We start from the raw sequence: 22,427 nt of genomic DNA, 5'->3' as shown, positions 1-22,427 counted from the left end.
TGGAAAAGAACTTGCATGAGATCTTTTGTCCTACCCTCCCGTGGCAGCGGGGTCCTATTGGAAACTAAGGGATATTAAGGCCTCCTTTTAATAGAGTACCGGAACAAAGCATTAACACATAGTGAATACATGAACTCCTCAAACTACGGTCATCGCCGGGAGTGGTCCCGATTATTGTCACTTCGGGGTTGCCGGATCATAACACATAGTAGGTGACTATTGACTTGCAAGATAGGATCAAGAACTCACATATATTCATGAAAACATAATAGGTTCAGATCTGAAATCATGGCACTCGGGCCCTAGTGACAAGCATTAGGCATAGCAAAGTCATAGCAACATCAATCTCAGAACATAGTGGATACTAGGGATCAAACCCTAACAAAACTAACTCGATTAGATGATAGATCTCATCCAACCCATCACCGTCCAGCAAGCCTACGATGGAATTACTCACGCACGGCGGTGAGCATCATGAAATTGGTGATGGAGGATGGTTGATGATGACGATGGCGACGGATTCCCCTCTCTGGAGACCCGAACGGACTCCAGATCAGCCCTCTCGAGAGAGTTTAGGGCTTGGCGGCGGCTCCGTATCGTAAAACGCGATGAATCCTTCTCTCAGATTTTTTCTCCCCGAACGTGAATATATGGAGTTGGAGTTGAGGTCAGTGGAGCACCAGGGGGCCCACGAGGCAGGGGGCGCGCCTCCCACCCTCATGGACAGGTTGTGGGCCCCCTGGCCTTGATTCTTTCGCCAGTATTTTTTATATTTTCCAAAAATAATCTCCGTGGAGTTTCAGGTCAATCCGAGAACGTTTGTTTCTGCACAAAGATAACACCATAGAAATTCTGCTGAAAACAGCGTTAGTCCGGGTTAGTTCCATTCAAATCATGCAAGTTAGAGTCCAAAACAAGGGCAAAAGTGTTTGAAAAAGTAGGTACGACGGAGACGTATCAAGATGGAGGTCGGGCTTGCGGTTGCTTGAGTAGGTGCTAGTGCCGTGATGTTCACCGAATTGCTTCCGACAAAGCTGGGACGGGGAAAGTCCTCTAACCCTTTATTTGGATTGCTCTTCGACCAATCGAAAATTGCCGGAATCAAGATGTCCACCGCGTCACTGACCGCTGCATTGACTACCCCAAGCAACTCTTCTTTGGTCTCAGCTTTGGTCTTATTGACCGCAATCGCGACCTTCTCCTCGATGGTCTGGTGAGTGATGACCAACCGTCTCTTCCTTCTTTCCTCTGGCTCCTCGCGGTAGCACGTCTTCCACGAGGTGCCATCTCCGACGCCGTGCACACATCCATAGGACGATGGTTTGTCCTTCGAGACCGTTTTCAGTATGTTCGGGGCCCGGTTGAATGGGGTATCCCACTTGGGCCTCACCAATGACTGTGACGACTCATCGCTTTCGGCTTCCTTTTGGTGAAGCTCTTTCTGCAAAAGTAACATGGATGGTTTACTAATAATGTGACAAAACTTGTAGTCGAATTGATTGGAAGCGAATATGATAATGTGGTAATATAACAAGTACCAGGAGTCTCATGAACTCCCTCGTGTTCGGGTCCGTGTAAAAGATCTTTTTGACGCAGACCCACTTGTACCGGGCCCTGATCCAGTCATGCTCTAGCGGGTCGGTGAAATCCGCCAAGGGGTCTGGGATTCCATGACTTTCATGTTTGGCGTCCTCCTTGGCCCATACGTGCCTCTTCCCCTTGTAACCACGGCTTCTGAGGTGGTGGGGAGGCGTCTTCCTGGCCTGGAGCGCCTTCATTTTCTCTGACCTTGCCTTGACTTCTTCTTTAGCGCAAGTCTTCTTGAACTTTTCAAAGTCCCCCTATGGATTGCCAGCATGAATCTTGGATCAAGGTTCATTCATCGCAATCGCTTTTTTCACCCGAACTTTCCAGGCAGACAAGTCGTTGGTGAACGTCACCACCACCTTGCTGTTTATCTTTGTCATGGCGTCATCGTCCCACGGATGTTTGCTTTCATCCCGACCGGGGAACAGGAACCTATTGTGCAACTTCTTTAGGAGCATGTGCTCCATATATGGTATCTTCTTCAACTTCTCGTCATTGATGTTGGCGGTTTTCCTGAGGATACATCCTAGTTGATTGCCCTAGCACGAGCGCGCTTCCTCTGGCGTCGTTGGCTCTAATTTCTTGGGGTGCATCTTCGTGACCACAATTTGTCCGATGCCGAGCTCGTTTGGTCTTCGTGTCCTCTTTTGCTTCAGTGCTTTACCGGCTACGACAGCATCGTTGCCGGTCTCGGGGGTGGTGTCGGTGCCAGTGTCGGGGTTGGTGCCACTGCCACCACCATGCACCCCCGTCTGGTGTTCGTCCAGGTAATCGAAATACTGATTTGCTGCCTTGATGGGGTCTTCTTCGAGGCAAGCAGAACCCCCGGCTTTGGCGTGGCTAGACATGTTTCCTATTCAACAATTGTAAATAAAAGATATAATGAAGAGAAAAAAGGGGCCTATATTTGGTCGGAATGTTTATTCATTCCCCTTCGGGAAAATCCTGGGCACTCCATATGTCCTGGTTTCAAGCACAAGTCATGCCGAAAATCATATAAATTTTCGGCATGACCTTTGCTAAAAAGTGGACATATGGAGTATCTGAAATTTGCTGGAATGGAAATGAATCAACATTCCGGCAAAACATAGGCCACTCGGATATTCTTCGACATTCAACCAACCTTGCAAAATCATATAACATCAATTTGCAAGCAACAGGAGCACATATATAACATCAATTTGCAACCAACATTCAACCAACAGGAGCACACATACAAAGCAAGTACACATAGTGAAATGACCAAAAACCAAAAACTATTGCAAAATGACCTCACTAGACATTTGCTACTGTTTTTTATTTAGGGTTTTTTTATTTCTGTGCCCCTGGTTCCTTAGTTCTACTCATTCATCCCAACGATCTTAACTTTTGCTCACTTTTCCCCACTCCCTTGGCTGAAACCCTCAGAACTAGTCACAGCGGATGTTGCCGTCGGGTCAATGGCTTGACCATTAACTCTGACGAGTGGGGCCGCGTAGGGCCGAGTCCACATTTTGACCGTTACGTGCTAACCAGCGGGGCCGCAAAACTGACACCCACTGTAGGTTCCCCTTACTGTAACCTGAATCAGATCGAGTCGCTTCCGCGCTGCCCCCTCCGTCGCTGTCGTGCCGCCTCCGCCGCATCTACCCTCTCTTCGCATCTAGGATTAGGAAGCGATGTCGGGGGAGCACCCCGTCCGGCTGATCGACCATGGAGATGATTGGGTCGAATCAGAGGCGGATAATTCATGGATTCCACCTGGGTAAGCATCGTTTTGCTCTCAAATTGATTAGGAGATCCATAAATTAGGCTGTATTTGACCACCGTTAGCGTGAATCGGTGCAATTTATCTGAAAATTTTCGACCTAACTGCGCCCTTTATCTTATTTCAATCGAATAGGGTTGATCCTGCATTTGCTTTTTGGCTGGCGGTTAGAATGGAAACTAGCGAGCTGCGTGGAACTAAATCGTGTCTGATTTTTGGGTTTTTCTATCCTAAAGTGGTAGAAACCAGCGTTTCGTTCACAGATTTCCGTGAGGCACTCTGTTGTGAGTATCCGTGGAGCCCTGTCGATGCTGTTGAACTGAGATATTTCGACAGTAGCGAGTAGAGATTTGTCCCATTAACTTGTGATGAGCATCTGGGATTGCTATTTAGTTTGAATGCTGATAGCCGTTTCGGTAAAATCCATATCGGTGTGCTTCAAGCACGCAAACAACGTATCCCGAAGGGGAAGGGTGTTCAGACATCATCTGTCTATGCTAATAGCGAGCGTCCTCGCACTCCTTGTTAGTCGAGACCAAGTAAACCTAGTGGTTCTGAAAGCCACAACATGTCGGCTGCTGCTAATTCTGCCACTTCTCCTCTCCTTCTGCACCTGATGTAGAAGTAGATGCAGAGCCTGACGACGAAGTGCCTCAACATGATGATGAGGATGAGATTCTATTCCCTGAACTGGTAGATAGAGTAAGTCAACGGGCAGTGGAAGATGAATATGCAGAGGAGCCTAGCAGCCGCGCTAGATTTGATGACACTGACGATGAAGAGAGGGAGGAGAACACCGACTCCCTAGTTTTACAAGAATATGATGGTGAGGACATGCCGACAATTGAGTGGAACAGGGAGAATCCTTAGCTTACTCCAGGAACCGTATTCGAATCGATGGTGGACTGACGTAATGCAGTGACTAGATATTGCATTCTCACTGAAAACTCCTATGAGGTTGATAGCAGTGATCCAAGAAGATTCACTGTTCATTGCCCTTATGATAGGTAGAGGTGGAGGTTGCATGCATCCACTATGCTAAAGAGCAAATTGATTCAGTATTACAACTAAATCTTTTTATCAGATTATTTATTCATTCTATATTCAGATCATGTGTAATGTTTCTTAATTGTATTTGACATCATTTTCATTTTGTTTCAGATAAAAAGCAACCCACACGGGCACACTTGCCCACCTGGAGGGGGAGGGGGAAAGGACAAATCTAAGCTTGCAAAGGTTAGGTGGGTGGCAGATGCAATCTTGGATTGGGTGAGGGAAACACCAGCAATTGGTCCAACAACACTCCATGGGAAGCTATTTGAGAAGTATAAGATTAATATATCTTACATGAAGATTTTCTATGCTAAGGAAAGGGCTCTTGATAAGTTTAATGGTCCATGGAATGAGAGTTTTCAGTTGCTTTACACCTTCAAAGCTGAAGTGGAGACGGCTAGTCGAGGGAGTGTTGTAGAGATTGACAAGCATACAGTTAAGTACGAAATAAAAGGGAAGGCACTAGAGAAGGAGTGCTTCAGGAGGGCTTTTGTTTGTTTCAAGGCTTGCTGACAGGGGTTTCTGAATGGTTGTAGGCCCTATTTGGTTGTCTATGCAACTGCTTTGAATGGAAGATGGAGAGGCCAGCTAGCAGCAGCTTCTGCAGTTGATGGACACAACTGGCTATTCCCAGTTGCATTTGGTGTGTTGGAGGTAGAGTCCGAGGAGAGTTGGGTCTGGTTTCTGCAGCAGTTGTGCAACATTATAGGTACACCCTCAGGTTTAGTTATACACACAGATGCTTGCAAGGGTTTAGAAACTGCAGTAGAAATTGTATTCCATGGAGTGGAACATAGGGAATGTATGCGACACCTAGCGCAGAATTTTAGAAAGAAATTCAGAGGCAAAGTTTATGATGAGAACCTATGGCCAACATCATACACATGCAGCTTGAGGAAGCATGAGAACCATTTGAGAGTGTTGTATGCTCACAATCCTTTGGTGAAGGAGTACACGGATGAACATCATGGAAAGTTGTGGTCAAGAAGCAAATACAATGAAATCTGCAAAGTAGACTATGTGACCAATAACCTCGCTGAGTGTTTCAATGCAAAGTTCAAGTCAGTGAAAGGGCTTTTGTTGTGGCAAGCATTTGATAAGATCAGGCAGATGGTCATGATAAAGATGGCTCTTCGTAAAAGAATTGCAGAAACACAATATGTTGGCCATCTTATGCCCCCATCTCTCATTAAGGCATTGCATGCCAAGGCAAGAGGACTAAGGATGAAATGCATTCGACCGTCCACATACGAGGCTGAGGTGACATACATAGACGGTAAAAATAGGGAATGGAGATATCCAATGAACCTTGCAACTAATGAATGCAGTTGTAGGCAATGGCAGATCTGCGGGAAGTCGTGCATACATGCCCTACATCTCATGACTGTTATTGGAGGTCAAGATGGTGAAGTTGATCAGTATTGCTCTGGATATTTCTCTGTTGCCAAATTTAGGGCTGGTTATGCTGAAAATGTGCCTACACTCTTCGGAAAAGACCAATGGAACATAGTAGACCCAGGGTTCAAACTCTGTTCTCCTGTACTGACTAGACCACCAGGAAGACCAAGGAAAAACAGGATAAGAGCTGGTGAAGAGGGCCGCGTAAAAAAAAACGACGTAAGTGCAAAAGATGTGGTATCCTAGGGCATATTGCTAGGCCTTGTACCAATCCAGTTGATGCATCATTTGGAGAAGAGGAACAATGGGTAGCAGCAAATGCAGAGGAGAATGCAGCAGCAGCGGAGAATGCAGCAAGTTTAGAGGAGAATGCAGCAGCAGAGGAGAATGCAGCAAGTTTAGAGGAGAATGCAGCAGCAGAGGAGAATGAAGCAACTGAAGTAGCAGCGAGGTATGTGTGCAACATTTCCCTTTTTTTGCATTTGTTCTCTTTTTTACGATGACTAAGCTCAATTTGACCCAGGTCTAGGTTAATTAGAGGCACAGGACAGAAAAGACCAAGAGAGGAAGAAACTTCATCGGTTGAACCATCATCTGATGCAGAATTTGAAACCATGGCTTATGAAGGTTTTGAAGCTATAAGAGAGGAGGAAGTTATTTTGTCTGAAGTTCCTTTAAGGATGAGTGAACCCACAGATGACCGTCAACTGGTCATCACTTGCTCGGTCAGTCAAAGCTCAACAAAACCGCCACCACCAGAAGTGAAGATCAGAAGCAACAAGACAAAGCTTTCAAAAGCACAAAATATCCCAGCCAGGGAAACCAGAAGCAAGACGGTTAACCCATCCCGAAACACAAGGAGCAAGGCAAAGATTTGAATTTGAACTTGAATGGAAGTCATAAACTTTGAACTTTAAGGATTTGTAATAAGGGTGAAAACTTCTAAGGTGTAATAATTCTATTTGTAATTTGATGTGCAATCTGAAGTAGAATTTGAATTTTAGGAAAACTTTGAATTTTAGGCAAACTTTGAATTTGAACCAACACTTGAAGTCCATTCCCCTATGGCGTGAGTTGCAAAGTTTGTTGAACTATTGTAAACGTTAGGTGATCAATTCGATCTCTTTTGCATGGTAAACTTGTAGTCATGAGAATGTGCTCCAGCTCCCAAGCTAGGTAAACAGCCCCATTTGTAATCAAGTTTTTTTTGGACCTACTCCAAATGAGCCGAATATTTTTTTTATTAACAGCTATTCAATCTATATAGTGTAGATTTGAAGAATCATTATTTATTGAATTAATCTTTCTATTTTTACATTTTTTTGAAACAAATATACTTTAATAGAAAACCATGAAAAAAACACGTTTAAAATATGAAAATGGAAAACTAAGTTCAGATCCTTCTTATTCACTTTGAAATCAAGCTTTGGTGATTTTTTCGATTTTTTTTAATTTTCAAAAACCAAAGGGAACCCTACCTCCTCTCCTTGGTCTCTATGAAACATTGTACGTGATAGCTCATATGTGTGAAGGTTTTTTCATGAAAATGTCCATAGACAAAGTTTATGATTTTTAGTGGGTAACATGTCACACAAGACAACATTGTGCGCAGGTTTTATATTTTTTTGATTTTTTTAAATTAATGGTGCTCATTTGACCTTGATCGTGCTAGCTAGGTTTTTTTGTAAATGTCCGTATACCAAGTTTAGTATTTTTCGTCGTTAGTGTGTCTTATAAAACGACGAACGACGAAGGTTTCATTTTTTCGATTTTTTTAAATTAGTTATGCTCAGTCAAAGCCTTGGAAACCCCGTTGACCAGCTCAAAACCCCTCTAAACCCCGCGGGGTTTCGCCTAACCCTAGCTCCGAACGTCAGCCGTCCGATCATACCCTAGCGCCAAGCGACAGCCCTCAGATGTGGTCTTCTAGAAGGAATTCCGAGGGCAGGCTGCGTGCAGGCTCCGCGTTGTTGGATCACATGGACGGCTCCGCATCGTTGGATCGTGGGGCGATCCGCGAGACTTGTTGGTTGTGCCTCCCCTTTCTTCTGGTGCTTATTCTGCAGCGACGAGAGGACCCACTCCTCCTCTGCTTCTTCTTCTCCGGCGACTAGAGGAGCCACTCCTCTGCTTCTTCTTCTCTGGCAAGTTTGGGCGATATGTCGAGCTCCACTTCAGCCTCCCGCCCCTCGTGGACCCAGTATGGTCCACTTCCCATGGAGCGATGTCCTGACTGCCCAAGCAGCGCCACTGATACGGTTGACTTCGAAGGAGGTCAAGAATGGCAACTACGGGCGCGAGTTCGTGAAATGCGAGAGCAAGCCAGTGGGGCAGGTTAGATCTCATGATTTTTCTCTGATTTCTTTTTCTATTTGCTTTTAATTTTTTCGATCTGGGATTTAGGGTTCATGTTTTCGTTTCAGATCATGAAGAAATGCACACATTTTGAATGGTTGGATGACTACGTTAAGCGGATTCAATTCAATGGGGCCCCAACCCGGGAGCTCAATCTGCCGCCAGCACCAACGAATTTGGTCTCTGAAAGTGCTGCTCTGACAGTTGGGGATGCAGATCTGAAGGGGGAATTAAAGAAGATGAACAAGAACTTGAAGCAGATGATTCAATTGAACAAGGAGGCGAATCTGATAGCTTTAGGAATTTATCCCTTTTATTTTTGTGTAGTTGCTCTAGGATTTGCTTACTTGCTGGTCATCACTCGTTAGAGATGTTATTAGTGTGGTGTCATGTGCTCTAGGATTTGGTTAAATTTGTGGATCATGTGCTCTATGCTCTGTGTTGCTTAATTTGTGGATCATGTGCTCTATGCTCTGTGTTGCTTAATTTGTGGATCATGTCAGTTTCGTCAGTTTTGTACACTTTCAGTTTCTTTAGTTTCGTCAAACAACACAGACCGTAGAAAAAAAACGTAGTTCTAGGGCCCAAATTGCGTTGGGCCGTATCATTGCGTTGAGTGTCGAAGGCCCACAAAGATAAAAGAGGCCTAGAAAATAGTGCATGCGCTGGCTCTGTTTTTTTCCTTGATTATTGCCATGGTAAATCCCCTTTTATTGTTGAACTTGCCCATGTCAAATTTATTTGTACATATCATGGAATCTTCCTTCTGTATATAGCCTACGGCACAACACTTTGATTTTTTGACATGCGGGTATTATAAACATGTTTTTGTTGCAATAAAAATACAAATATTGTATACACGTTTTTTTGTTTTTGTTTTTGTTATTAAGAGCATGTCAGACTTAATCATGTAGATCATGATATGCATCTGAAACCACGTCTAAAATAAAGTCCGGTGGCGCCATTAGCCACCATATCCATCTAGAGAGCATGTCTAGGGCTCGGCTACGGCACCATATCCATCTACCGATATCTCACGTAGCAAGCATACATCCATAACATAGAAAGTAGCAACAATAGCATACTTCTTACATAAAACAGAGGGTGCCCTAAACCATAGCATAGGCCACAAACTATTCAAAAATTAGCTTGTTTTTGTTCATACAATATACGGAATAGGGCCACCAACAATTCAAAAAAATAGCTTTTCTTCTTCTTCTTTTGAACATCAACATGGCTCATTTTTCTAGCTTTAGTTTCCTTTTTGACACTTCAACTAGTCCATTATCCGCGTGTGTGAAAACTTGACCCTACTCTAAATGGGCCATTTAAACTTGACCTACACAAGTACACACCATGAATATAACAAGACTAATGGGCTACCCTCCAACCATTTTTACAAGGCTAACCCCAAAACTTGCTGGTTTTCATTGAGTGATACCCTTTCATTGATTGATTTAGCATAAGGGCTCGCGTACGGCACCATATCCATCTAGCGATATCTCACGTCAAATAATATAGAAATAGCAAGCAAAACACAGATAACCAACGACATATCAAATAAGGGTAGCAAGCATAACATAGTTCTTAGAGGATAACACGACAGAGATAACAAGTTCACGGTACAACCAACGACATGATTAAGATAGAATTATATAAAAGATAAAAAGCCGTAACACCCTAGGGAATGACAAGCTCACGAGACCGGGCCTTCACCACCATCTTCAGTGCGCCTCCTCTTCACTGCTCCTCCTCTCCATGCCGTCATCGCCGATGTAGTAGGGGAGGCTGTGCATACCGTCGCGGGTGGGGAAGATGCAGTCGAAGTTTGTGAAGATGTTGTGGGTTGTGAACGCGATGAATTCGCATCCACACCAAAACACCTTGCCAAGGAGGTAGCACGCATCAAATCTGTTGGTGAAGGTGACGGTGAGCCCTATCGGCGGAGTCCTGGAGTTTGGACGCACTTCCTCCAGTCAGAACATCACCGGCGAGCCTGCCGGGAGGTGGGCGAAGCCCGCACCAAGGAACCACTGGGCAAACCCCCTTGCACCCCTCCAGCGTGAGAACGCCCACACGCGGAGCGTCCTCTCCACGACGACGCCGGCCGGATACCGTCTCTCCGGCACAGTTGGTGGGAGCTGGAAGGTGGGGCCGTTGTACTGCATCCTCGCCTCGCTTTGAGAGTGCTCTGGGTTTGGGTGAAGAAGAGAAGGGGGCGGCGCAAATGGATGTGTGGAGAATAGGTGGAGGGTTGGTGCTTTAAATAGGGAAAGGGGAAGGGAAGGGGAGTGGCACCGGCCGCGCTTACGTTCAAACGAGCCGCGTCGATCGATCGATATGCCACTTTAATTGCCAACAGGTTTTAATTGCCACGTTTAATAGATGCGGGTGGATCGAAAAGTGTGAAACAATGATCTTCATCGAGGAGACACGCGTGGGAGATGAGACGAACCAACGGCAGCGGCTCCCGTGAAAAAGACGCCGGTCAGTGCATCGTGGCGGCGGGCAGCGGAGCATGCAGGTAGGCTAGCTACGTGCATGCATAGCAGGCTAGCTAGACATGTCGTGCATGCATAACAGGCTTCTGGCGTTGTGGCCCACGCACGGCCCAACAGTCTAACGATGGCCCAACGGGCGAACAGCGGCACTGTCCGATGCGACCCCACTCATTAGGTCCAACGGGCGACACAGTCAGCGCAGCCCCACTCGTCAGAGTTAACGGTCAAAGCACTGACCCAACGACATCCACCGTTTGTGACCAGTTCTGAGGGTTTCGGGCAAGGGAGTGGGGAAAAGTGAGAAAAAGTTAAGAACGTGGGGATGAATGAGTATGGCTAAGGAACTAGGGGCGCAGATGTAAAAAACCCAAAGATTATATAATGATCTTATGGAGAGTGATGACTTCACATATAAGGAGTATGATGAATAAAATTTGTTGAGGGCTGACAACACATAGTGTTGGTCATTGTTGCAATTAATAGAAAGTAATAAAGAAAGAGAGGTTTCACATATAAATACACTATCTTGGACATCTATTATGATTGTGAGCACTCATTAAAATATTATATGCTAATAAGTTGATGTTGGACAAGGAAGACAACATGATGGGTTATGTTTTCTTATATCCGAAAAGAAGTTATAATGTCCTGGATCCTCCAACATGTTGAGCCTGCTTCTCATCCCATGCTAGCCAAATCTTTTGCACCAAGTAGAGATACTACTTGTGCATCCAACATCCATTAACCCAGTTTTGCCATGAGAGTCCACTATATCTACCTATGGATTGAGTAAGATCTTCAAGTAAGTTGTCATCAGTGCAAGCAATAAAAATTACTCTCTAAATATGTATGATCTTTTAGTGTGAAGAAAATAAACTTTATACAAACTTGTGATATGGAAGAAATAAAAGCGATAGACTACATAATAAAGTTCTTTATCACAAGCGGCAATATAAAGTGATGTTCTTTTGCATTAAGATTTCGTGCATACAACCATAAAAGCGTATGACAACCTCTGCTTCCCTATGCGAAGGGCCTATCTTTCATTTTTATCCCCTACCTTTATACAAGACTCATGGTGATCTTCACCCTTCCTTTTTATACTTTTTCTTTTTGGCAAGCACTATGTGTTGCGAAAAGATCTAGACATACATATCCACTCAGATGTAGGTGAACATAAACTATTATTGTTGACATTACCCTTGGGAGGCGAAACTATAAGCCCCTATCTTTCTCTGTGTCCGATTGAGGCTTTGATCTCATAAGTATCGTGTGAGTGTTAGCAATTATGGAAGACTAAAAGATGGTCGAGTATGTGGACTTACTACATAAAAGCCCTTACATTGACTCTTTCCGATATTATGATAAATTGCAATTGCTTCAATGACTGAGATCATACTTTGTTATTTTTCAATAAAGTTTTTGATTCATACTTTACCTTGTGAACGATTTATCACTTTAGCATGAGAAGTTATATGACAATATGTTGTTGTTCTAAAGATGATCATGATGCCCTCATGTCCGAATTTTATTTTTATCGACGCCTCTATCTCTAAACATGTGGACATGATTATCGATTTTGGCTTTTGCTTGAGGACAAGCGAGGTCTAAGCTTGGGGGAGTTGAAACGTCCATTTTGCATCATGCTTTTATGTTAATATTTATTGCATTATGAGCTGTTATTCCACATTATAGTACAATGCTTATGTCTTTTTTCTCTTATTTTACAAGATTTACATGAAGAGGGAGAATGCCGGTAGCTGGAATTCTGGACCGGAAAGGAGCAAATCTGAGAGACCTATTTTGCACACCTCCAAATGTCCTGAAACTTTACGGAGAATTATTTTAGAATATATAAAAAATAATGAGCGAAGAAACAACAGAACGGGACCCACCAGGAGGCCACAAGCCTGGGGGCATGCCCTACCCCCCAAGGCGCGCCCCCAGGGCTTGTGGGCCCCCTGGCCATCGTCTGGTGCTCATCTTCTGCTATATGGAGGGTTTTGACCTAGAAAAAAATCAGAGGAGAGCTTTCGGGATGAAGCGCCGCCGTCTCGAGGCGGAACCTGGGCAGAAGCAATCTAGGGCTCCGGCGGAGCTATTCTGCTGGGGAAACTTCCCTCCGGGAGGGGGAAATCGAAGTCAGCGTCATCACCAACGATCCTCTCATCGAGGGAGGGTCAATCTTTATCAACATCTTCACCAGCACCATCTCCTCTCAAACCCTAGTTCATCTCTTATATTCAATCTTTGTCCCAAAACCTAAGATTGGTACCTGTGGGTTGCTAGTAGTGTTGATTACTTTACGTAGTTGATGCTAGTTCATTTATTTGGTGGAAGATCATATGTTTAGATCCTTAATGATATTCAATACCCCTCTGATCTTGAACGTGAACATGCTTTGTGAGTAGTTACGTTTGTTCCTGAGGACATGGAGAAGTCTCGTTATAAGTAATCATGTGAATTTTGTATTCGTTCGATATTTTGATGAGATATACGTTGTCTTTCCTCTAGTGGTGTTATGTGAACGTCGACTACATGACACTACACCATGATTTGGGCCTAGGGGAAGGCATTGGGAAGTAATAAGTAGATGATGGATTGCTAGAGTGACAGAAGCTTAAACCCTAGTTTATGCGTTGCTTCATAAGGGGCTGATTTGGATCCACATGTTTCATGCTATGGTTAGATTTATCTTAATTCTTCTTTCGTAGTTGCGGATGCTTGTGAGAGAGGTTAATCATAAGTGGGAGGCTGTCCAAGTAAGGACAGCACCCAAGCACCGGTCCACCCACATATCAAATTACCAAAGTAACCAACGCGAATCATATGAACATGATGAAAACTAACTTGTCAGTAATTGTCATGTGTCCTCGTGAGCGTTTTGCTTTATATAAGAGTTCGTCGGGCTTATCCTTTGCTATAAAAAGGATTGGACCACCTTGCTACACTTGATACTTGTTACCCGTTACGAATTATCTTATCACAAAACTATCTGTTACCACTAATATCAGTGTCTGCAAAAAATACTTTGCTGAAAACCGCTTGTCATTTCCTTCTGCTCCTTGTTGGGTTCGACACTCTTACTTATCAAAAGACTACTATTGATCCCCTATACTTGTGGGTCATCACGTATCTCTGGAGAAGTATTTTAAAAGGTGTACATCTACTGAAGAAATGCCTGATCCACAGAATTGGAGATGGTACAGGAGTGAGTATTTGGAGCGACCCGTGGCTGAATAGAGATGGATCACGAACACCCATTACACGGAGGGGAAGATGTCTGTTAACAAGGGTGTGCGAGTTGGTCGATCCAGAAACAGGAGGGTGGGATGAACCTCTAATCAGAAGCATCTTTATGGAGGAGGATGTTAAGGTGATTCTGACTACACCCATCAATGATGAGTACAGTGACTCCTGTGCGTGGTTCTATGACAGCAAAGGCCGATTTTCGGTAAATCTACATATAAATTGTATGTAAGGGGCCAGGATGCAGGCCTACCTTCCTCTTCGGGAATTGATGCAGATGATTTCCCCTGGAAAAGGATTTGGAAAATCCCATGTCAACCGAAAATCCAACAGTTTATTTGGAGATTTGCCACTGAAGTTTACTCTAAAAAGGAGAGGTATCGACTGTGAAACTAGCTGTTTCTACTGCAACCGGCTAGATGAGGACATAGCTCATCTTTGTGTGAATTGCAAGCAAGTAAAGAAGCTTTGGCATTGCCTTCAGCTGGAGGAGCTACGTGAACAGATGGCTGCTTGCAAGGATGCCAAGTTGCTGAACATGGGAAGTGCTATTCAGACGGAAGCGACGGCTTGTCTGGAGGCTATGCATGTTGCTGCTACGTGGGGAATAAGGCCAACTCCACCGCGCGATCCCAAACGGGCGTTCGGTTTGGCCGGTTTTATCCCTTTGGGTAGAGCGATAGGGTCGTGTCCGGGCCTGTCCCGGGATGCGGTGGCCGTGCGCCTAGCGCGCGGCCGCATCCTTTGGCCCCATCTTGTTCGCCTCCGTATTTTAAAAAGAAAGCAACGTTTCAAATGCCAGCGGCCCTAGTCACGCCGGCAACAGAGCCAGTGGCCTACACGTCCTCGCCGGCAACACAGCCAGCCTCCAAAATGAATAGTTTTGTTCGCCGGCAACACAGCCAGCCTCCAAAATGAATAGTTTTGTTCGTCGGCAACACAGCTAGCCTCCAAAATGAATGTGTTTCTCGCAGGCACACAGCCAGCGGCCTAGCGGGCGGGCGGCACCCATGCCAGCCTCCAAAAAGAACGGCCACGGCCGATCGGAAGGGCCTAGTTCAGGCCGTCGGCGTCGAACATCTTTTTCTGCCTGGCCTCGAACCAGCTCCTTGTCTTCTCGCTCATCTTGGTCAAGTCCACGCTCATGATCGCAAGGGCCACCTCCTTCGCTTTGGTTGCGGCATTGGTGGCCTCGATGTCGAGCTGCCGCTGCCTGGCCGAGACATTGGCAGCCTCGATGTCGAGCTGCCTTTGCCGGGCCGCCTCCTCCATGTCGATCTTCCTTCTCTTGTCCGCCTCCTCCATCTCAAGCTTCTTCCTTTGAAGCTCTAGGTATTGCTTCATTTGCTCGTCCTTACTTTGCCGCTTCTTCTCATCCCTAATATCCTTTTGAGACATCATGCCATGCAAAGTCTCATGCAAGGCCATGGATGAGGCATCAAGTATGTCGTCCACCTTGAAGTTGGTCTTGCCCCTCGGCCTCTTCAACGCCTCGCCATCTCCACCTCCAGCGAACTTGGCCGTCTTCTTGCCTCTCTTCCTTTGAAGTTCACGATATTGATCCTTGAACTTGGGGCAATTGTTGATGATCGTTCAACAATGCGTGAGAGTGAATGGCTTATCATTGTGCCGGGCCTTGAATGCTTCCAAAGATTGAAATGCCTACAACACATGATCAACAACAATTGAACATGCAAACATATACAAGGCCGAAGTCTCATGGCCGTAGCAAGAAAAGGACTAGGATAAGGATAGCATACCATGTCCCCAACGCCGAGACAACTCACGGGTCGTGCTTCAACACTCTCAAATGCGGCGCAATACTTGTTACACTCTTGTTGGATGAACAATCATCTCTTTTGAATCGAGGTGATGCCACGGTTGCTTGTAATTTGGTAGGGCTCAAACATCTTCCTTTCATGGAATGTTTTGTGAACTCTCGTCCAAAAAACAAGACCCTTTTGTTGCGTGCCGGTCTTCGGGTCTTGGCTAATCTCCATCCAACATTGGCAAATCAACTTGTCCTCATCTTGTGTATATGAACCCGTGCGAATGCTCTTCCTCCTCTTTTGTGCTTCTGCTCTTTGGGTCAGCTCGTCGATGAACAATGGCTCACCACCAATATAAATGTCATTGCCTTCTTCTTCATCACCATCACCTTCGCAATAGATGTCATCGTATTCATGCCACGAGTCACCATGGTCGTAGTCAGCACAGTCGTCGACCTCTTCATCGACAACGTATGGGGCGCGGCCATCCTGACTTTGGGTCTCTTCGGGATCATAGGCACGGCCATGCCCACCCTCGAAGATCACGTCCTCCATGAACTGGCTGTAGAAGGGGTCGTCGACCAGTTGCGTTGGGGTTGGCATTTCGTCGAACAAGACGCGGGGGGACGGCATTGTGCCCGTAAACGGCGGCCGTGCTTGCTTCCTTTGCATCTCGACGGACGGCCGGCCGCCGCCGCTGCTGGACCCAGGCGTGACGTTGAGGTCGATGACGGCTGAGGGGCGCATGGTGGACGACGCGATCACGACAACGTCCGGCGACCCCGAGAAACGGGTCTGGGCGTCGTGCCTTGGCGGGGGAAAGCCGGTCGACATAGGCGTGGTCCACGACGTCGGCGACTGGCAGTTGGGAGGCCGGGCGAACGACGAGCCGGTGCTCGCCGGACCGACGGCCGCTGCAAGGAAACCGACCAGTCGGCACATGCCAAGCATGAGGAGGGCGTGCGCTTTGTTGATGATGTCCTCCTTTTCGTCGACCGCAGCCTTGCGCCGCGCGGCCTCCATCGCATCGCGCTCGGCGGCGAACTTGGCCGTCGCGGCATTGACCTTGACAACCGCCCTCCGATTCCTCCTATTCGCCGATTCCGCGTCCAACTCGGCGATCTCCTCCGGCGTGCACTCCGACCGCGGCTTCCTTGGCCGCCTTCTTCTTCACCTTTCCGGGCGGGTCGACGGGCAGGCCGCCGGAATTCGACTAGGCGTCGGCCATGGACGGGGGAGGGAGGAGGGCGGCGGGAGGGACGTGGGAGGGTTTGGGGGAAATGGCGCCAAATGGGGAGCGAGGGGGTTTGCTATGCGGCACCGACAGGCGGGCCAAGGGAGGACAAGCGCGCGCGTCCCGCCCGTCCGCGTGTTGTTCGTTTCACCCCAAAATCGGCGCAAAGTTGGGCCGGGGATGGGTCGAAAGCGAATAGAAAACGGACAAACGTCCGTTTGCTCCCGCGTGCTGGGCCGTCTGCCCTTTTACCCCAAACGGACGGGGCCGGACAGGATGGGGTCGCGCGGTGGAGTTGGCCTAATGAACATCCAGGTGGAATCAGACTACGAGACTCTGGTCCGAGCACTGCAGTCATCGGACTATGATCGAACACCGGAAGGAAATCTCTGCAGACAAATTAGATTGTCTGCTCGTCAGAACTTTATGTCTAGATGTTTTCCTTTTGCTCCCCGTGAATGTACTCCCTCCGTCCGGAAATACTTGTCATCAAAATGAATATAAGGGGATGTATCTAGACGTATATTAGTTCTAGATACGTCCCTTTTTACCCATTCTAGTTCTAGATACGTCCCTTTTTATTCATTCTTTTATTCATTCTGATGACAAGTATTTTCGGACGGAGGGAGTAATAAGCTAGCTCATTCATTAGGTGGAATGGGATCTGGACGACTAGCTGTGAGACAGCTCTGGGCCGAGGATTTACCTGACGATGTAATCGTGCGGAAGGCCAGACTGCCAGTATGATGTATGGAATCTTTGTGTTCCTTTTCAAAAAAAAAAAGGAGTTGCTGTGTAAATCGGTGCTGGAGACTGGCATCAACCTATCCTCAGGCGGGATCCTCCTGGCGTTTCTTATGTTGAATTCTCCTTGCCTTCCCTGCCTCACCTCTGCGCATAACACACAACCTAACAATTTGAATGGCATCTTGTATAAAGATGCAACATGGACCTCGCACACAAGCAACAAGCAACTATAAGACTGTACATGCAAAATTTGATGAAGCAGAATCTTGGCGACGATTGAATGTTATACAGACAAATTTGACTTTTAAGTGCCAGAGACCACAAAATCATGAATTGCACAAAAGCAATCGGTTTTTTTACGAATTACTGAAACTGACAAGATAGCCCGCACACAACAACAATTTCTGGGCTGCTGGAAGATCATGGCTTGATCCTCGGTCAAGACAAACAGCCAAACTCCAGCTTCATAGACATCACCAGATAAACTCCAGCTTCATGGAAGTTCATGGCTTGCTCGCTCCACATAGTATACCACTGCAATTAAGTACGGAAAGAAGCAAAGTCGGTAAGCAGTCCAATTCAGCAAGCAATCACAGGTAAAAAAAATCTTGATTAATCAAATAATAGTTAGTTCTTGCATGTGTCCGGGGGAAAGGGCAGGGATAGGGATATTTGCCTACCATGTGGAGGCGCAGGAGGAGCTACTGGCGTGCCTTCGCCGACTTTGCAGCCTTCTCCGCTGGGCGGACCTTGTCCCTCTCAATTACCTCCTGGAGCCTCGCGGCATACTTGCCAAATAGTTTGACGATCTCAAGATGATCCCAGAGGCCGTGCTCGGCCAACAGTTCGAGCGTCCTCTGCTCAAACTTTGGGAACTCAATGTTCATCATACGTATGACTTTGTCGATGGTTATCCCCTGCAGCAGTCCCTCAAATTCCTTGGGAAGGTTTGGCTTATGATAATGAAGGCAGCCAGCCCTCAGCACAGCAATAAGCTTGCTGGCAATCTGAACTCTAGGGTCCAGTGGGTCCAGTGGTCTCCCAGTCCTCTGTTGCTCGATCAAGCCCCATCTTGCCCCTTCCTGATCAATGCTCAGCGTCATCTTCTCTGGCTCCATAAAGCTCCATCCGGCCTTTTCTTCATCAAAGCCCATTGCTCTCTCGGTCTTCTCTGGCTCCTCCAGGCTCCATCTGGCCTTGTCTTCATCAATACGCTTCTGCCAGGAACGGAGGAAGACGTTGTTCTCCACAATCTTCCGGAGCACATTGCCTTCCACATCGACATAGGGCATCTCGACAAACATCTTCTTGATGTCGTTTCGCTTCTGGCAGTCAGCGGTTAGCAGTGGCCGCTTCAGTTTCACATCAAGAAGTACCCTTAGAAGGAACTTGGAGAGGCACGGTAAGAAGAAGGAATGGCAAACGATGTGCTGGACCTTGAGGTCATCAGCGATCAGCTTCTCCAGGAAGTCCTTGAGGTCGGGCGGCAACATGTCCTCATAGTCCCTGCCATTTGTTTGCCGCAGGATGTTCACAAACCTTGAGTGCAATGCTCTGAAGTCGCCTAGCTCTCGCTCTGGGGTCAGTGGGGCGGTGTTCCAGTCGTCCAGCTTTGCGAAGGCATACTCGCCAGTCTTCTTAGATATCAGCCAATTGTCTTTATCAAGCAACGCCTCGGAGACAGAGACATGGTTGAGGTGGTTCTGAACCACAAGCCCAGTGCCCGAGTGGAAGGTGAAGGCAGTATCATCATACACAGTAGGGATTTGACGCCCCGATGTCATCCCAAGCGTCAGGATTTGACGCTCTAAGCGCTAATCGACTCGCGTTGTAGATGCCCTAACCAGATCCGAAACTCGAGTGCCAGGGTTAAGGATTTTGGGCTTACATCATTTGTTCGATCCGCCCCGTGGCCATCCCGCGGCGAGGAGTGAGCAGGCCGTAGGTGGGAACCGGCCCCGGGAGGATCTCGCCGGCAGCAGCACGATGGCCGCTGAGGAGGGAGTCAGAGGTCGCCGGCCCAGCGCGGGCGACCGTGGAGAGGGACTTCGAAACGACACGCAGCATATCCGGGTGTGGGGATGGGGACGGGGACGGCGGCGGCGGTGGCGGTGGCGGAGCTCTCAGATCTCGGAGTCGGAAGCGCTCGGGATTTTGGGAGGTGGCGGTGGCGGAGCTCTCAGATCTCGGAGTCGGAAGCGCTCGGGATTTTGGGAGGTGGCGGCGGGGCTCGTAATGGAGGCGAGGAGTATTTTCTTCTTCTTTGATTCGAGGGGAGGGAGGCGAGGAAATGGGAACCCCACCCTACTCTAGGTTTTCTTCCGGCCAGCCAATCGCGAACGGGCGTTGCTCCACTGGGCCGGCCGTAACAGTCTACTGTATGTATCTAGGCGAGTGTTTTTTTCTCTCCTTCTCTTTTGTTTTTTCGGTTTTCTTATTTTGATTTCCTAGAAAACAAAAAAAAAATGTTTATTTGTTTATAAAAAATTGAACGTTTCTGAAAATCTAAGAATTGTTTCCTCAATTTGGGAACAGTGTTTCAAAAACATGTGAGCATTTTTTTTTAAGTATTCAAAGCATTTTCTAGAAATTCCAAACATTTTTAAAAAGAAAAACACAACCATTTTTTTCAAAAATAATTGTGCAAGTCTGAAAATTTGAGAACTTTTAAAAATATATATAAACAAATTTTCATAAAATGTGAGCATCTTTTAGAAAGTATCCGAAGCATTTTCTAAAATTTTCAAAAAAGAAAAACACAACCATTCTTAGAAAATCCCTAGAAAATTTACCTTCTAACTTTTTTGTATAAGTTGATAAAAGTCCCCGTTTTCAATGCCTTCTTTTCTATTTGTACAAGTCTGAATGTTGTGACCTTTGACATGACACCCAGAGCAAGTTACTATACATGTTGCTATTACTTCTTCTACCAATCCTTTTTTGTCTTCCTGTCTTTTTTGATCTACCTTTAGTTTTTATGTAATCTGGATCAAGGATAGTTGTTCTTCCAGGTTAACCCTCAGATTGCCTTGAAATAGTGCTCTTTGATTTTTCAGGGAGGTTCATCATAAGGTATGGCCAGCACTAGTATTTCTACCCTCTCAATCTCAACATCAAGAACGTCATATCATTGTGCGTTCTTCGGAGCTTCTAATGCCAATTCTATCGACCTTCTTGACATTCATAAGAGCCTTGCTTGTGTACTTCATTGTCCCTCTTTTGTTGTTTCAAATCTGCTCTGGCTTACTCTTTTTTCTTTAGGTCTCCATCTGTCAATGAAATACTTGTCTGGTAATTCATCGATGTTTAATCCTTGTAGTACCTTGAGTAAATGGCAGCATAGCATGCCATCTTTCTGAAATTTGCAACAGATGCGGCCGAGCGGAGCCGCCACCACGGCCGGAGCCCGCCGTCGCAGCTAGCTCTCCCCCACTCCCCTTCCCCTCCCCCTCTCCTCCATTTCCCATACCCCCGCGTCGCCTCCCCGAGCGAGGAGAAAGGGGGCTTCTTCCCTGCTCCTCTCCAGCTCCCCGCCCTTGCCCCTGCCTCCTCCCGCCGCCGCCAGCGAGCGCGCCGGTCCTTGGCCGCGGGGAGCTGGCGGCGGCAGGCCTGCCTTTCCCCGCGCGCGGCACCACCCTGCTCGGACGGTGGTTGCTGGCGGCTGTGCTCCTCGGCCGGCTTCGGTGCGGCCCGTTGGTGGAGGTGCCGCGGGCCCGGTGGCTCTCAACACGGCGGTGCAGCCGTTGGCCATGGGGCGGCCCGGTGGCGCTGTGGCTGGCGGCGCCCGCCCAGCCCAGATCTGGGCCCATTTGGGCCCCATCTGGGCTGGGGCGGGCCGGTGGCTCGGCTTTCAGCAGCGACATTCCCTGGTGGTGGCGTGGTGGCGGCGGTCTCGTGCTGTGAGGACTCCGTTGGTCGGCGTGCTGCAGCGTGGTGACAGGACTGTCCGGGTCCAGTGGGCCCAGTCGGGCCGTCGTGGCCCAGCAAGTCATCGTCGCCGCGTCCGGTCGGCTCCGCTGCGGCGGTGGAGGCAGTCCCCTCCCTCCGATCGAGTTGTGTTCGCTCCCGTGGCCGGTGTCTCCTCTCCATCTCCAGGTCTCGTGTTGACAGCTCCAGTGAGGCGGTGAGGGTTGTCCGGTAATCGTGGTGGCACAAGCTGGTGGGTGGCTGCGAGGGTGGTGCATTTCGAAATGCCTGAGGTGGTGGTGGTGGTTGTGGGTAGGGAGAAACCCCTGTCGGCCTGTTCGGCACCGATGCCATGACGCCTGCGGGCGCCGTCGGACCTTCCCGAGGGGCATCGGGTATACCCCTTCCCCACTATCCCCCGCGTACCGAGGGAAACCCTAGAACTTGTTCGGGCGACAGCGACGGCATCATCGCATTCCTTTTTGAAGGTGTTGCTTGGGGCGCGACGCATCGAGATGTTGGGAGCGTGGTGGTCCTTCTTCGGAGGGTGTAGCGGTTGCCGGTCTTCCTTTCTTCGTTGATCTATCGGTGTCGGTATTGATTTCTCTTTCTTCTTCTTGTTTTCTTTTGGGCTTATCTGTGCTGCGGTCCCAGCAAGCTGGATGTATCGGGTGTTTGCTTTATAATATAAAGCGGGGGGAAACCCTTTATCGCAATAAAATCATAAAACAAGCAAACATATGCAAACATAACAGCAATCTGTCTAAACAGAACAGTCTGTAAAGAATGCAAGAGGAATCATACTTCCCTAACTCCAAAATTTCGAAAAAAATACCGCACTATAGAAAATTTGTTGTTACTCATTGTGTAAAAATTTCAAT

At 47.3% G+C, this 22,427-nt stretch overlaps 1 protein-coding gene across 1 annotated transcript; it reads right to left on the bottom strand.

Annotated features, from left to right (window-relative positions):
* Positions 1-17,906: 17,906 nt before the first annotated feature.
* On the bottom strand, positions 17,907-19,941 carry LOC123055290 (uncharacterized). The gene is made up of 2 exons (XM_044479285.1): positions 18,321-19,941; positions 17,907-18,174 (listed from the first exon to the last, which is right to left on the bottom strand). Exon 1 carries the CDS (start codon positions 19,422-19,424, stop codon positions 18,342-18,344), a length of 1,083 nt encoding a protein of 360 aa, XP_044335220.1. The 5' UTR covers positions 19,425-19,941; the 3' UTR covers positions 17,907-18,174; positions 18,321-18,341.
* Positions 19,942-22,427: the final 2,486 nt, after the last annotated feature.

The sequence above is a fragment of the Triticum aestivum genome, chromosome 2D, assembly GCF_018294505.1.
Source record: "Triticum aestivum cultivar Chinese Spring chromosome 2D, IWGSC CS RefSeq v2.1, whole genome shotgun sequence".
In the NCBI taxonomy this organism is placed as follows: domain Eukaryota; kingdom Viridiplantae; phylum Streptophyta; class Magnoliopsida; order Poales; family Poaceae; genus Triticum; species Triticum aestivum.
The sequence above is the reverse complement of the archived record's forward strand: the minus strand, read 5'-3'. Positions and strand labels throughout refer to the sequence as shown.

Coding starts and splice junctions, on each gene's coding strand:
- LOC123055290 (XM_044479285.1), bottom strand. CDS start 19,424: ATGACATCGGGGCGTCAAATCCCTACTGTGTATGATGATACTGCCTTC.